The 12,251-nt window shown below is 37.1% G+C and overlaps 1 protein-coding gene and 1 pseudogene across 1 annotated transcript; both read right to left on the bottom strand.

Annotated features, from left to right (window-relative positions):
- Nucleotides 1-47: 47 nt before the first annotated feature.
- LOC117927229 (protein disulfide isomerase-like 2-3) lies at nucleotides 48-4,956 on the bottom strand. Its single transcript, XM_034846680.1, has 9 exons — nucleotides 4,750-4,956; nucleotides 4,079-4,237; nucleotides 3,350-3,463; nucleotides 2,588-2,745; nucleotides 1,816-1,915; nucleotides 1,060-1,236; nucleotides 828-973; nucleotides 505-651; nucleotides 48-418 (listed from the first exon to the last, which is right to left on the bottom strand). The coding sequence occupies exons 1-9, from the start codon at nucleotides 4,885-4,887 to the stop codon at nucleotides 256-258; spliced, it is 1,302 nt and encodes a 433-aa protein (XP_034702571.1). The 5' UTR covers nucleotides 4,888-4,956; the 3' UTR covers nucleotides 48-255.
- Nucleotides 4,957-6,964: 2,008 nt separating this feature from the next.
- LOC117926461 lies at nucleotides 6,965-10,334 on the bottom strand (annotated as a pseudogene).
- Nucleotides 10,335-12,251: the final 1,917 nt, after the last annotated feature.

The raw sequence follows: 12,251 nt of genomic DNA on the forward strand, positions 1-12,251 counted from the left end.
ATGTTAGACTACTTCCCCTCGCCACCGAATTATGTTTGCTAACAACGTTTTGCGCAATAGGGGGAATATGAGAGCATTGATTGCAAGAAAATCTTCATCATTAAGGAAAAAGGTCTATATAAATACACTAACAATAGAAATGACTCATGGCGCCACCAACGCTTTTCTCATGACATCAAAATCAGTCATAGCCTTGGATTTTCAGTCTTCCTCTGTTGTAGTCTCTCAACTCATTAAGAATGGCAACTACTCATCCTAACTGGTAGCATCATCCCCCATGAGTTCTTCAAGGGAGAACTCATCCTCTTCAATGATCTCCCCGTCTTTACCATCCCAAGGCTCTGTCTGCACAACCACAGGAGTACTTGCCAGAGGCAGAATGCCTTTTCCCCCATGTCCAGCTTCCTTCACAAACCCTCTGAGAAACCAAATTGCTTGTGTTCACAATTTTTTTCATTTGTAAAATAGCATTCAAGGAAAAAGCAATAAGGAAAATTAACTTACATAATCTGGTCTAACTCAAATGCGCTCTTAAGTGGAGCATATGCACCTTTCTTCACATTTAAGGCTACCAAAGCTGGATACCCGTATCCCCCAACGCCTACCTGCTTCTCAAGATCTGCCTGCTTACCTGCTGCTGCCCAAACATAGCTGCAACGTATGAAATTTTCACTCGGTTAAAATTGTCCAACCCAAAAGCATTCTTCAGAGCCTTTGATGCATATATGATGGTGAGAGAGAAGGTTGCCGGCGCAGGGAGAGTTAAAGTACAAAGAAAAAAAGTAAACAAAATAATAACTGGACCTAGATAATTCTTATCCACATGCCTGTAAGGACTCCTTTTGAACTTCTCTGCAATTGATAACATCATCTCAAGGTATTTGTTCCTTCCTTCTGCCTTGGAGTCCAAAATGTCAGGAAGGAAAGCAACAAAACAAATGGCAGCTGAGCCACACTTCTCCTCCATGACATCCTACATGGCAATTTTACATACGGTTTTATACTTCCCGCATAATAAATCCACATAAAATGCACTTTTTGGGAAGGAGAAAGGCTTACTGGGCCAGTCAGCTCAGTCACTTCAGGGGGTGCAACATTCGTTTCCAGCTGCTCCAGAGCAAATGATTCAATTGCTGAGGCAGTTCTTGCACCCTCATAAGGTACTGGAGTATCTTTGTCAGCACCAAACATCAAGATAGTGGGGAATCCTTGCACACTAAACCTGCTCATCAGAGACTGGTAACCATACTCCATTAGAACACTAGAACCATCATATTTAACAACTTAAAGCAGCCAATACACTATAGACAATAGTTTCTCACACCTCATCCTAAGGGTTAAAGCATGCAGCTCAAATTCAAATATTTGAACTAGACAGCCTATTTTCATATCTAAGTGGGGGAGCTGTTACTGTGTATGAGATATGTGGTACATTTGCATTAGGAACAATTAAAAAGCAGTGGACTTATGACCAAAGTAATGGGAGAAACTGAGATGGTACTGATAACAATAGCAGTTTCACTAAAGTTCATAAATGGCATGTCAAAAAGAACTCCATAAATCAGAAATACTGGTACATAAGATGAACAGAAGGCAAGCCTCCGAAAAACACTTCAAACTAATCTAGTGAATTGGTTTGCCTCCATTAAGAGTATATCCCAAAAACTCAAGATAACTTGGCCTCCATTATAAAACTAAAACTAGGTACAAGAAAGATCCATGCATTGATGACTTATATTTTATACCCTTGTGATGATGATCAATAAATAAAGAAAAGAAAATAAAAGTAAATAAGAAGGGTTCATTTCACATTACCTTGTCTGAGTCACAGTCAACATGCCCCAGCTTCACTTTCCCCTTCAAGTTATTAGCAGCCTTCTTCCACTCAGGAGCCAGCTTCTTACAGTGTCCACACCTTGAAGAAAAAAGGAGGAAATGGAGGACATCAATTACTAAAAGCACAAATTAAAATATTGACAATGATGAAGTTCTATTAGACAGGCTAACATGTTCAGACATACAACTATGCTCAAACAGTAGTGCTTGCCATTCCATGTGTATTCCATATCAAAAACTGAAGGATATAAATTTGCTTAAGTTGATGATTTTCAGTCATATTTTTGTATTTTAACATCACCAGAATCTTTAGCCAGGTCCCTGTCACTTGATGAGAGAACTCAGGGATTTTGAGACTGTCAATTAGTATTCTTCAATGCTTTAGCAGCTTGCATATTTACACAACCTTCTACCTAAAGAAGTTTGCACACTCCCTAGAACTTCTCATAGATGCACCAGTATAAATGAAGCTAAATTTTATCTAGTGTTATATTAGCTTCATGCTTATCAAAAAAAAAAAAAAAAAAATTATTAGCTTCATATCCATATTAAAGTCAAATACAAAATTTCAAAGAATCCATGTCTAGAGCCTTGCATTAAAATAAGAAAGTTCAGAATATTTCACAGGGGTTGATAAAATGCAAAGTCACGTTAATCCATTAACTGTTATTGATTATACAAAAGAGATCCAGAAATCATTGATAACAACCAGATAAACCAACCAAGATCAGTGCCAATAAAGACCACTTACCAAGGTGCAAAGAACTCGACAATCCAAAGATCTTTACTTTTAAGCACCAGTTCATCAAAATTGCTGGAAGTCAATTCTACTGATGCACTGATTTCAGATTTCTCACTTGATCCTCCAGTTGCCTTTCCACTTAAACGCTCTTTGAGAAGTGCCTTTATCTGTACAAGATTGAAAGCCTTAGCCTTTTCACATATATTAATCATCCAGTGTCAGTTGTTAGCATGAGTATGGAATAGACAAGCAAGACAAAAATCCCCATTATTGAACAAATCAATAAAGTAACTCCACATGATAAAACTGATATCGAGGAAAATTATTCATCGAATGTCCAATATGGTCACTGAAGACATTTTATAATTAAAGCACATTCCCTAAATACAAACTCATCTCACATTATTGCAATTAAGTTTCTAAGATCAACATACAGGCAGTTGATATATGCTTTTCAGATTTCTTTTTAATGAGATACAAGTAATACTACAGGATTTTACCATGTGGCCAAAATCTTAAATATGTCTTTCTGGATAATTTTGGTGGTTCAGCCTTTGTTTAACTAGTGAATATGCACGAATCTTTTGAGTAACAAAAATCATCCCCTATAAAATCTATTTCAGAAAAACTTCCAAGGTAGAATATGCAAGCAGATGTAGTAAATTTTTTCATTGGTAACATTGCATCTCAATTTATACAATCAAAGGAAAGAATTAACAGAAAAGGAAAAGCATGGATATTTAAGTTCCAGTCATTAAAATTACAATGAACCTGCTGGAGTGCAAATTCTGCAATGGGTTTGACATCTCTAGCTCCTTGGTAATCCACCGGAGGTTTCCCTGGTGCAAAGACCTTTATGGTTGGAAATCCTCTAATCCCATATTCCTATTAACAGCCAAACAACATTAAAAAATGAGACACATGACATGCCAAATAGGAAGTTAATAACACAAGAAGGCTTCCTAAATATACGACATAGGAAAAATATCCATACACTATTTGGTTATACAATTACATGAAAATAATGTACATTGGCAAATCATTCCTGATGAATTTATTTTATTTTCCCTTAATTTTTTCATCTCTCCAAATAATAGGGGAATTGTAATGAAAAAAAAGGAGAGAGAGAACAAATAGAGAATATCCAGTTGCATGGTTTCACTTCTTTTAAACATGTACCAGTTTCCCATTTAACTTTTATTTTTTTTGATAAATAAAAGATTTATTTGTTACCCATTTAACTTTTATGCATCCTCATACAACCAAAAACCAATGAATTAATTACGTAATAAGTAAGAGAAATGACAGATACTTCACAATATTTTAAGATAGTACTAGTCACAAAGAGGATAACGAATATTCTACTGTTCTCTACCTTTATCTAGCATTGTTGATCAACTACCTTCTTGTCACAAAAATTGCATTTATAATTGCAAGAGTAGATATGAAGTTTCTGATCAATTATTCAGGTAAGAGATAGTTATAGCAACTAGACAAAACCTGAGCGAGGGCCTGGTTAGCATCAGCATCAAGAGCTGCCACAGTGGCAACGCCTTTCAAAACAGAAGCTGCCTTCTCCCATGTGGGTGTCAAAGCTTTACAGTGGCCACACCAAGGTGCAAAGAACTCAACCAAAACAACCCCATTTGAGTTCAGAACCTGCCACCATTCCCAAAATCTTAATTACCAAGCAAAATTCGATACAAATTCACTCGTCCTCGCATTGCAATATCAATTTAGGTGCCAAAGTCAACTGACTGAGATAAATACAACACCCCATACTGTAATTTACCCATTCCGATGTGGGTTCAAAAGCCCACTTCAAAACTGATACCATTTTGGTGTACAGATTTTTGTTTTTGATTTAAAAAAAAAAATCAAAATTGTTCTGGTCTCAAAGTGCTAAACCATACACTTAAGATTATGATCTAATATTCACATCAATATTATCTACAATTCCTTTGTTCTTCTATGAATGAAACCCAAATGCAAGTGCTGATCACCAGATCTGGAGAACCTCAACAGCAAGCGCCAATCAAAGAAATCACAATTTAAAAAAAAAAAGAAAAAAAAAAAAGTGATTTTCCATCAAAATATTTGGTAAAATTTGTTAATTTACCAGGGAATACGAAGAATGAAAAAGAAAACAAAGAAAGAAGGCAAGTGGTGACCTTGGACTTGAAGTTGGAGGGATTGAGCTGAACCACAGGCGACGATGGGCCGTACAATCCATCTGCGGTTGCAGACAGTTGGACGACTATGAAGATGGTCAGCAATGGAAGTGTGATCAACGGTGGTGATCTCGCCATTCTCTCTCTAAATCACTCTCTTTCTCTCTCTCTAAATCGTTGCAGAGACCCCGGAAGCAGAGAAGAAAAACCCCTTCAGGGTTTGGGCATTGGGAGCTACGTGTGGTATCCAATGAAATATCGCCACGTCATCTTTAAGTAGGGCTTTTGTATAAATGAGCACGAAACATGGATTTTTGGTGCCTCTGAGGTCACTTAACAAGACGTATACGTGGAAGGCGAGTAGAAGACTTGAAGAACGTGTTACATCCAATTGGAGACCTACACGTCATCTTCGGAGGGGAGTTTTCAGGAGATGGACATTTTGTGCTCTTGACGTCTTTTGACAACACGTATATCTGCTAGGGATGGAAAGACTCGTATTGGGCTTGGCCTCGGCAACCCAACTCCAAGTCGACAACAAGTATATGATCCATGCTGTTAGATGTCTAGAGTCACACGCACTATACATTCAACGTGTAACAAACTCTAAGTAATCTTTGAAATTTCATTCCTATAGGGATTGATCCTTAAAACTATTCATCTTCAACAAAGAATTCTTAGTAAATACTTAACATTCCTATCCTTTATATACATCGCTCATTGCTCTTACCAATTGAATAGTTTGATCGAATTATCAATATAATGTAACAATATGATTAACCTATTACTAAAATACCCCTAGAAGGGTACGGGTCAAGGGATAGTTTCAAGTAGACAATTTCCAAATGGACAAATATTCTTATCTGTCAATTTATTCAATGTTAGTTTAGTCCAATGTACTCTATGAATGGTTTAAGCAACCAATTTTTCCGATTCAGCAATTCGATCTAATGATTCCATACCTTGCAAGCCAAACATAGCCTAAGTGTTAGAATTTCGAATGGAAAGAGAGGACAACTCTCATTTATATGCATGTCATACTCATATATCAATGGCATTATTTTCATTTTTAAATTCTTTCCGCGTTCCGGTTTCAAGGTAACGGCTGAATTACGTTTGGAACCTGAACTTGTTCCATGCTTCGTGCTTTCAGTTTTGCCTTTGTCTCTTTTCATCTATTCATAATATAATGTATACACAGCCAAACTGCTTTTCAACATCCCCAATCTCAGGCTAAAAAGCAAGTAAAGGACAAGCCTCTCTCTTCAGTTATCATCCAGCTCCCTTCAATTCTAAACCGCAAATGAATCCAAGTTTCCTCATACAAGCAAACCTCACATATTCCATGTGATATCAACCCTTCTTGCATTGCCCCCTGCATTCCCATATATATGAAAGAGAGAGAGAGAACAATATCATTGGAGACTTGCACAAATAGAGAGAAGGATCATGGAGAATCCAGCAGAGAAGCCTAAGAAAGTGGAGAAGCTCACAAAGTATGGTAAGAAGTTGAAGAAGATGGTAACGTTCCCTGGTAAGAGCTCTGATAAATCAACTTTGATCCCACCTCCTCATGCTGTTCGCTGTGACGAGCTCTTCCACTCGTCAGAAGGGAAAGGGGGTCACTGCAGAAAGGATATTGATGGTAATGTTAGTCCTGTTGTAGCAGCTCATATTGCAGCCCAGAATCATTTTTCTTTTAGGCCAAACATCTATATTTGAGAGATAGGTACAGATGTTGTAAATTTTCTTTCATGGGGTTGTTTCTGATATCATGTTTGGTATAGAATATGAGTCAAAGCTAGTGGAACTCCCAATTGGCTAAAAGGAAAAAATGAAATGGAATTAAGCTCATGATCTTCATCTCTTGTTCCTACTTGTTCATAGCAGATCATGAAGAAGCCGAAAAACATGATTCACAAAAAGTCAGTTGTTTGTCGCCGTTCCTGCAATTCACCTTGCCTAATTCTACCATGAATTGTAATAGAAAGCATGCTCAACTTGCCCCATCAATGATCAGACATTTAAACAAACAAAATTAAACAAGAAATGACAAATTCATCAGTGAAGATGAAGTTTGAACAGGATAATTTTTGTTTTTTTATGATTGGGATGGAGGTTCTCAAAAGAGAGAAACAATTGAAGGGTTCATTCCAAGTGAATTCTATATTACACAATGATCAGATACAAAAATTCTGATCATAAATTACAGATCAACAAAGGGCTTGCTCTCACTCGGTTATGTGCCTGGAACCAATGTTCTCACTGGAGCTTGAAGAAGGCCATGAGAGGATCATACACAGCTTGCTTTGCATTCACTGCCATAACAAAATCAGCATGAGCATAATCCTCTCTGAACTGCACCACCAGCTTATCGCCATCATGGTCTTTGAGACTGTCTAGCAAGACCTGCACATCATTTACATCGGAAAGCATGTCCTTCCCTCCGTAACTGAGGAAAAGAGGAAGGTCATTTGGGATGTTTGTCATGTTGTATGAAGGAGGTGTCGGCTGCCCATAATGTTCCATGTTCTTGTCTTTGTCATCATAATCGAACATCGCTATGTTTCCATTCCTAACCACTATGAAAGCAGCAAAGCCCATCAAAATACAAGAAGAACGAGTCTTTATTGTGTTTTTCCATTTACATGGGGTTTTGTAATTTTAGTATCTGATTCAGTAAAATGTGACAGTACAAAAGCAACCCGAAAACATTTTATGAATATAATGTATTGCAGTGAAAAAATTCATCCTCAGAAGATCTACCTTCATTGCTTCTACAGAATTTTGGTTTTTCATTTTTTGGTCAAATTGGCTAAACCATCAGTCTGCAAGGAATTCAAAGAGACTTACTCTGAGCTATATGGATCATATTCTTTGTTGCTGTTGATTGAGGTTCATGCTCCAAAAAGACATCTGAATTTGAAGAATTCAAGCAGCAGTTCTGGCCTATAATTAGTGATAAACCATGCAAATCAATATATCAAATAATGGGAAAAATACACTTTTCTCTCATCATCAGTAAGCAAGCTAGAACATGGAAACTACCTGTGAAAGATGTCATCAAGTTGGTGCAGTCGATGCCTGGTTTATTACAAATAGCTTCCAGAAGTTTGGCTACAGCCTCCCTGTTTATTACCAAATATGTCATGTCAGTGCAAGTATCCCTTATTTTGCATCCTGTTTATTTTTTAGGAAGAAGAAAGTTTCATGCTTATGCATGGTACTACAAAATTGAAAATTGTTCTTGTTTTCTCACCCTCTTGGATCAAATTCATAGACACCTAACCAGTACAAGTCCTGTTAAACAATGGAAAAATAGAAGGAAAATAAACTTGTTTAATGACAAAGAAAAATGGGGTTTACATTTAGCCAAGAAAGACTCATAAATTTATATTACTTCAGCTAGGAAAATGTCAACCGCTGTTCTTGCAAGCAATGATGACATCTGATTCAGATAAGCAATTGGACTAAGCAGAGCTGCTGATCTCAACATGTTCACCAGCTTCTCTTGAGAAAAGGCAGCTAAAGCAATCAAAGTCCCCTAAAATTAGAAAAGAATTTCAGTGTTAGAATCTTCTATTAGATGCTCAAAATCCCAAAACATGATGAACTGTGGACAAACAGAGAGGTAGCAATTAGGTATTCACCAAGGAATGCCCAACATAATGAAGCTTCTGTCCTGTCTGATCACTCACATACTGGAATGTAGCAGAAAGATCATATGCAACTAATTGATCCCAAGACCAATCCCAGTAGGCCTACAAGAAAAGGATTGTACAGTTAACCAAAAACCTTCAATTAATGAATGAAAGTAACATGTTCAAACTACAAATATACCGATTTGTCGGGACTAAGCGTTGTATGTCCACGGCTATATCTAGTCCCACGGGTGTTGGCAAGCCACACATCAAAGCCATTGTCTGCCAAAATAAATGCCAAAGACTGGTCTGGAGGATTCAACATCCATGTTATCCCATCCTGCCAGAGACCAAAATTCGTAGCATCTTTGTTAATCATCAGTATAACCGCCCAAAAAGGAAAACCTTCAAAAACACAATAATTTGCAGAATTCTTGCTAACCATCAAGAGCCCATGCTGCAACAGCACTGGTGGCTTATCTGGGCCTCCCCAGATTGCCCCTTTGGAATCCTCTGCATACTAAGAATATAACCATCTTGTGTTGTTACCTAAAACAAAATCAATGATCGATAATCAGTACATGATAAGAGCCACAGAACCTGATAAATTCAATATACTACAGAGTACTGAAGTGGTACCAGGTGTTCTTGGCAAGCATAGCCTTGCTTCTCCACCATTGTTTTGCAAATACCATCAGTGGCATGGACATCTTCAGTGTTGATGGAATATATCTTTGTTCTTGATGCAGCTGCTGAGACAAATAATAGAATCAACAGAAGTGAAGAAGCTGAAATCTTAGCCATGTATGGGTTTTGTAGTACTTACTGCAACAACCTCCATTCTTCATGCATTTTATAGCAGAAAAAAAATTCTACTCAGAAACAGAACAAGTTAATGTTCTATGGTAAGGTCTTAAGCTTAACGTTTGAACTCATTCACTTAATTATTTAATCAAAGGCATCTGGATTCATGTAGGACCCAGTGATTTTTTATCATTTCCCAACTATTTGATTAGCATTAGATTTCGTTACTGCCACGGTTCTTTATAACGACATATATATTAACTTTCTGTTAGTGATTTTATTAAGTTAATGGAATTCTTTTGGATAACTCAGAAACCTACCATAACCAAGCCTTTTGGATTCTCCATGAGGCCCCAAACCTCAGGATAGTGACAGCATCCTGTCACAACCAGCATAAGGTAATGCAGGGCATTCAACCAGCAACAAAAATGGAACCAGGAGTGTACGTCTCTACCACAGATCCTGACATTCGTCCTAACCATACTGACATCTGCCCTAATCAACTAGACACCTTTTTTGGTTGACATAATTTTAGGGGCCTCTTTGTTGGGATTAATGAATTCTTTTACATGGTAAGCATAAGTACTGAAAAGCTTTTGCTGGAATTCATGAATGCTTTTTCCCCATTGTTATGAGATCGACTGGTTCTAAATTGGGCAACTCAGATCAGTCATCCTACTTTCTTTTCAAATGCATCAGAACTCAGAAGACAGTGGATAACTCCACAAAAATATAGTATAAACTCAGAATTTGAAATCTTCCATCTATACCTTTGAGAAGATTATTGTATAGAAACAGGAGCAGTAGCTTGTAATGACAAGAACTCTGAAAAGAGTTGCATGACAAGAAGTTCTAACAACTGTTCAAATCCAAGAAATACAAGCTTTCTTGGTACTATTCCCCAGGATCTCACCAAAGTTGCCTTATTATTGAATTTACAAACCCTGTAACCAGGAATTCTGTCATTGTGTGAGGAAGTTGAAATCTTAGAAAAGCAAGGTCCCCCAACTGGTGCTAAGGGAGCCAACTTTCTATCTTCAAGATATGCCACCTGCAAAATCCCTGTGCTTCAATCAAGATTCACCTTTGTTCACATAAATTTTATATGGAGGAGGGAAAATTGTTTCCTCAAAGCAGAGATTACCTTGAGAAATTCTCAAGTAACAGCATGGCTACACCAGTTGTGCATACATGTATCTCTTTTAACCAAAAGTCAACAAAGAACAGAAATTTACACAAGATTTTATATGTAAGCCCTCTGTATATATATCCAATATCTGGTGTGTCCAAGCCAAAGCCAGAATGAAAATAAAATCCTTTTTTTTTTATAAGCAAACAGAGGATTCTATTAAAGAGGGCCAAGAAAATGGGGTGCACCATATGTATATATGTAGTGTACACAAAAAAACCTATCAAAGAATACTGACAAGTATCTAAGAAAAAACAGCCACAAAACCTAATCTACCTGCAGCTAAGACTACCCAAAATGTCAAACACTGAGAAGTTTCCCAAATCTAATGAAGTATTTGAACCCACTATAAGAGGGTTCTAGTGAAGTTCTCCTTTAACCTTTGATCTGAGAGCTCTTCACCCTTAAAGATTCAACAATAACATCTTGCCATATACACTAGAACAAACACAAGGGAGCCATTCACCGAACATGGTGTCTCTTCTTATCCATTCCCTTAACCTTCCTTCCATTTGAGGAGCAAATTTCTCATAGTCTCTGGAAACACCCATTTCATCCCAAAGCTTGCTAAGAGGAACATCCATAACAACTTTGTCGTTGTACAATAAATCAACAGACTCTTCGCTCTCTTTACATAGACTGCATCTATTAACCATCGATTACCCCCTCTTCGTTAACATGTTTGTAATTAAAATCTTCTCTCATACTGCTTCCTAAGAAAAAAAGTGAGCACAAAGGAGCTCAAGTGCCCTAAATTTCCTTAGTTGGGGACTTCACTCTAGTATCAACACACAAAGAACTGTAGTACGATTTGACGTTGAAGTTTCCTTTCCTATCCTACTTCCAAACTAAGATATCTTCTCCTAATTCTTGCATTTTTGTTGTATAAATAAGCTCTAAAAAAATAGGATACCCCCTCCAACTCTCAATCATGAAAGGTGTTCTTAATTACATCAACATTGATCTCCTCTACCCCTATCCCACAAGTCTACAACTATAGCATTCCTATGAAAGGCTAAACTGCACAACAAAGGAGATGATACTTTCACACAACTCTCCCCCACTTAACTTTCCCATCAAAATCTTGGCCGCCTACCATCATTAACACAAATAGCTATACTAATGCCTTTCCACACACTTGAACTATGGAACCCACTATTTCTTTATCCATTTAATTTCAAATTGACTACTTTTTTAGTTAATTTACTATGTTTTTGATACCTAGTATCAATACTATTTCTTATTTCGAGGTGAAATGCATAGAAAAAAGAAAAAAAAATCGTGGTCGGGAAGGTTATAGTAGCAAAAGCCATTGGAATTTTTATTTTATACATTGGAAGAATCCGCTTTGTTATTAATAGACCAGGAAAGGGTACAAGGATAACTGAAAGAAAGGAAATCAATTAGTTATTCATCAAAGTTTCATTTATTCAATGACCAGAACTAGACGAGGATATATAGCTCGTAGACGTAGAACAAAAATTCGTTTATTTACATCAAGCTTTCGAGGAGCCCATTCAAGACTTACTCGAACTATTACTTAATACTCCATCTGAGAGTTATCAGTATTTATCAAATCTGTTCCTATCTAACGCAAGGCTATTGGATCAAATGACATTGTTGAGAAAAAGATGGCTTTTCCCAGATGAAATGAAAATTGGATTCATGTAATAGGAGAAAGATTTCTCATTCCTTAGCCGAAAAGATATGTGGCCATGAAATAGGGATTAAGTGGAATAGAATTGACTTTGTGGTAGAGTCGTGGAAACACTTGTTTCTTCCATACTTTGGACCTTAGCTCCATGGAACAATATGCTACTGCTAAAACATGGAAGAATTGAAATCTTAGATCAAAACACTATGTATGG

The sequence above is a fragment of the Vitis riparia genome, chromosome 12 (assembly GCF_004353265.1).
Source record: "Vitis riparia cultivar Riparia Gloire de Montpellier isolate 1030 chromosome 12, EGFV_Vit.rip_1.0, whole genome shotgun sequence".
Classification (NCBI taxonomy): domain Eukaryota; kingdom Viridiplantae; phylum Streptophyta; class Magnoliopsida; order Vitales; family Vitaceae; genus Vitis; species Vitis riparia.

Excerpts from the sequence above, each read along its gene's own strand:
- LOC117927229 (XM_034846680.1), bottom strand. The coding sequence starts at position 4,887 with ATGGCGAGATCACCACCGTTGATCACACTTCCATTGCTGACCATCTTC. Across the intron at positions 1,916-2,587 it reads GTCGAGTTCTTTGCACCTTG|GTGTGGACACTGTAAGAAGC; the intron begins GTAAGTGGTCTT and ends TTTTTCTTCAAG. Across the intron at positions 419-504 it reads TTTGAGTTAGACCAGATTAT|AGGGTTTGTGAAGGAAGCTG; the intron begins GTAAGTTAATTT and ends TTGGTTTCTCAG.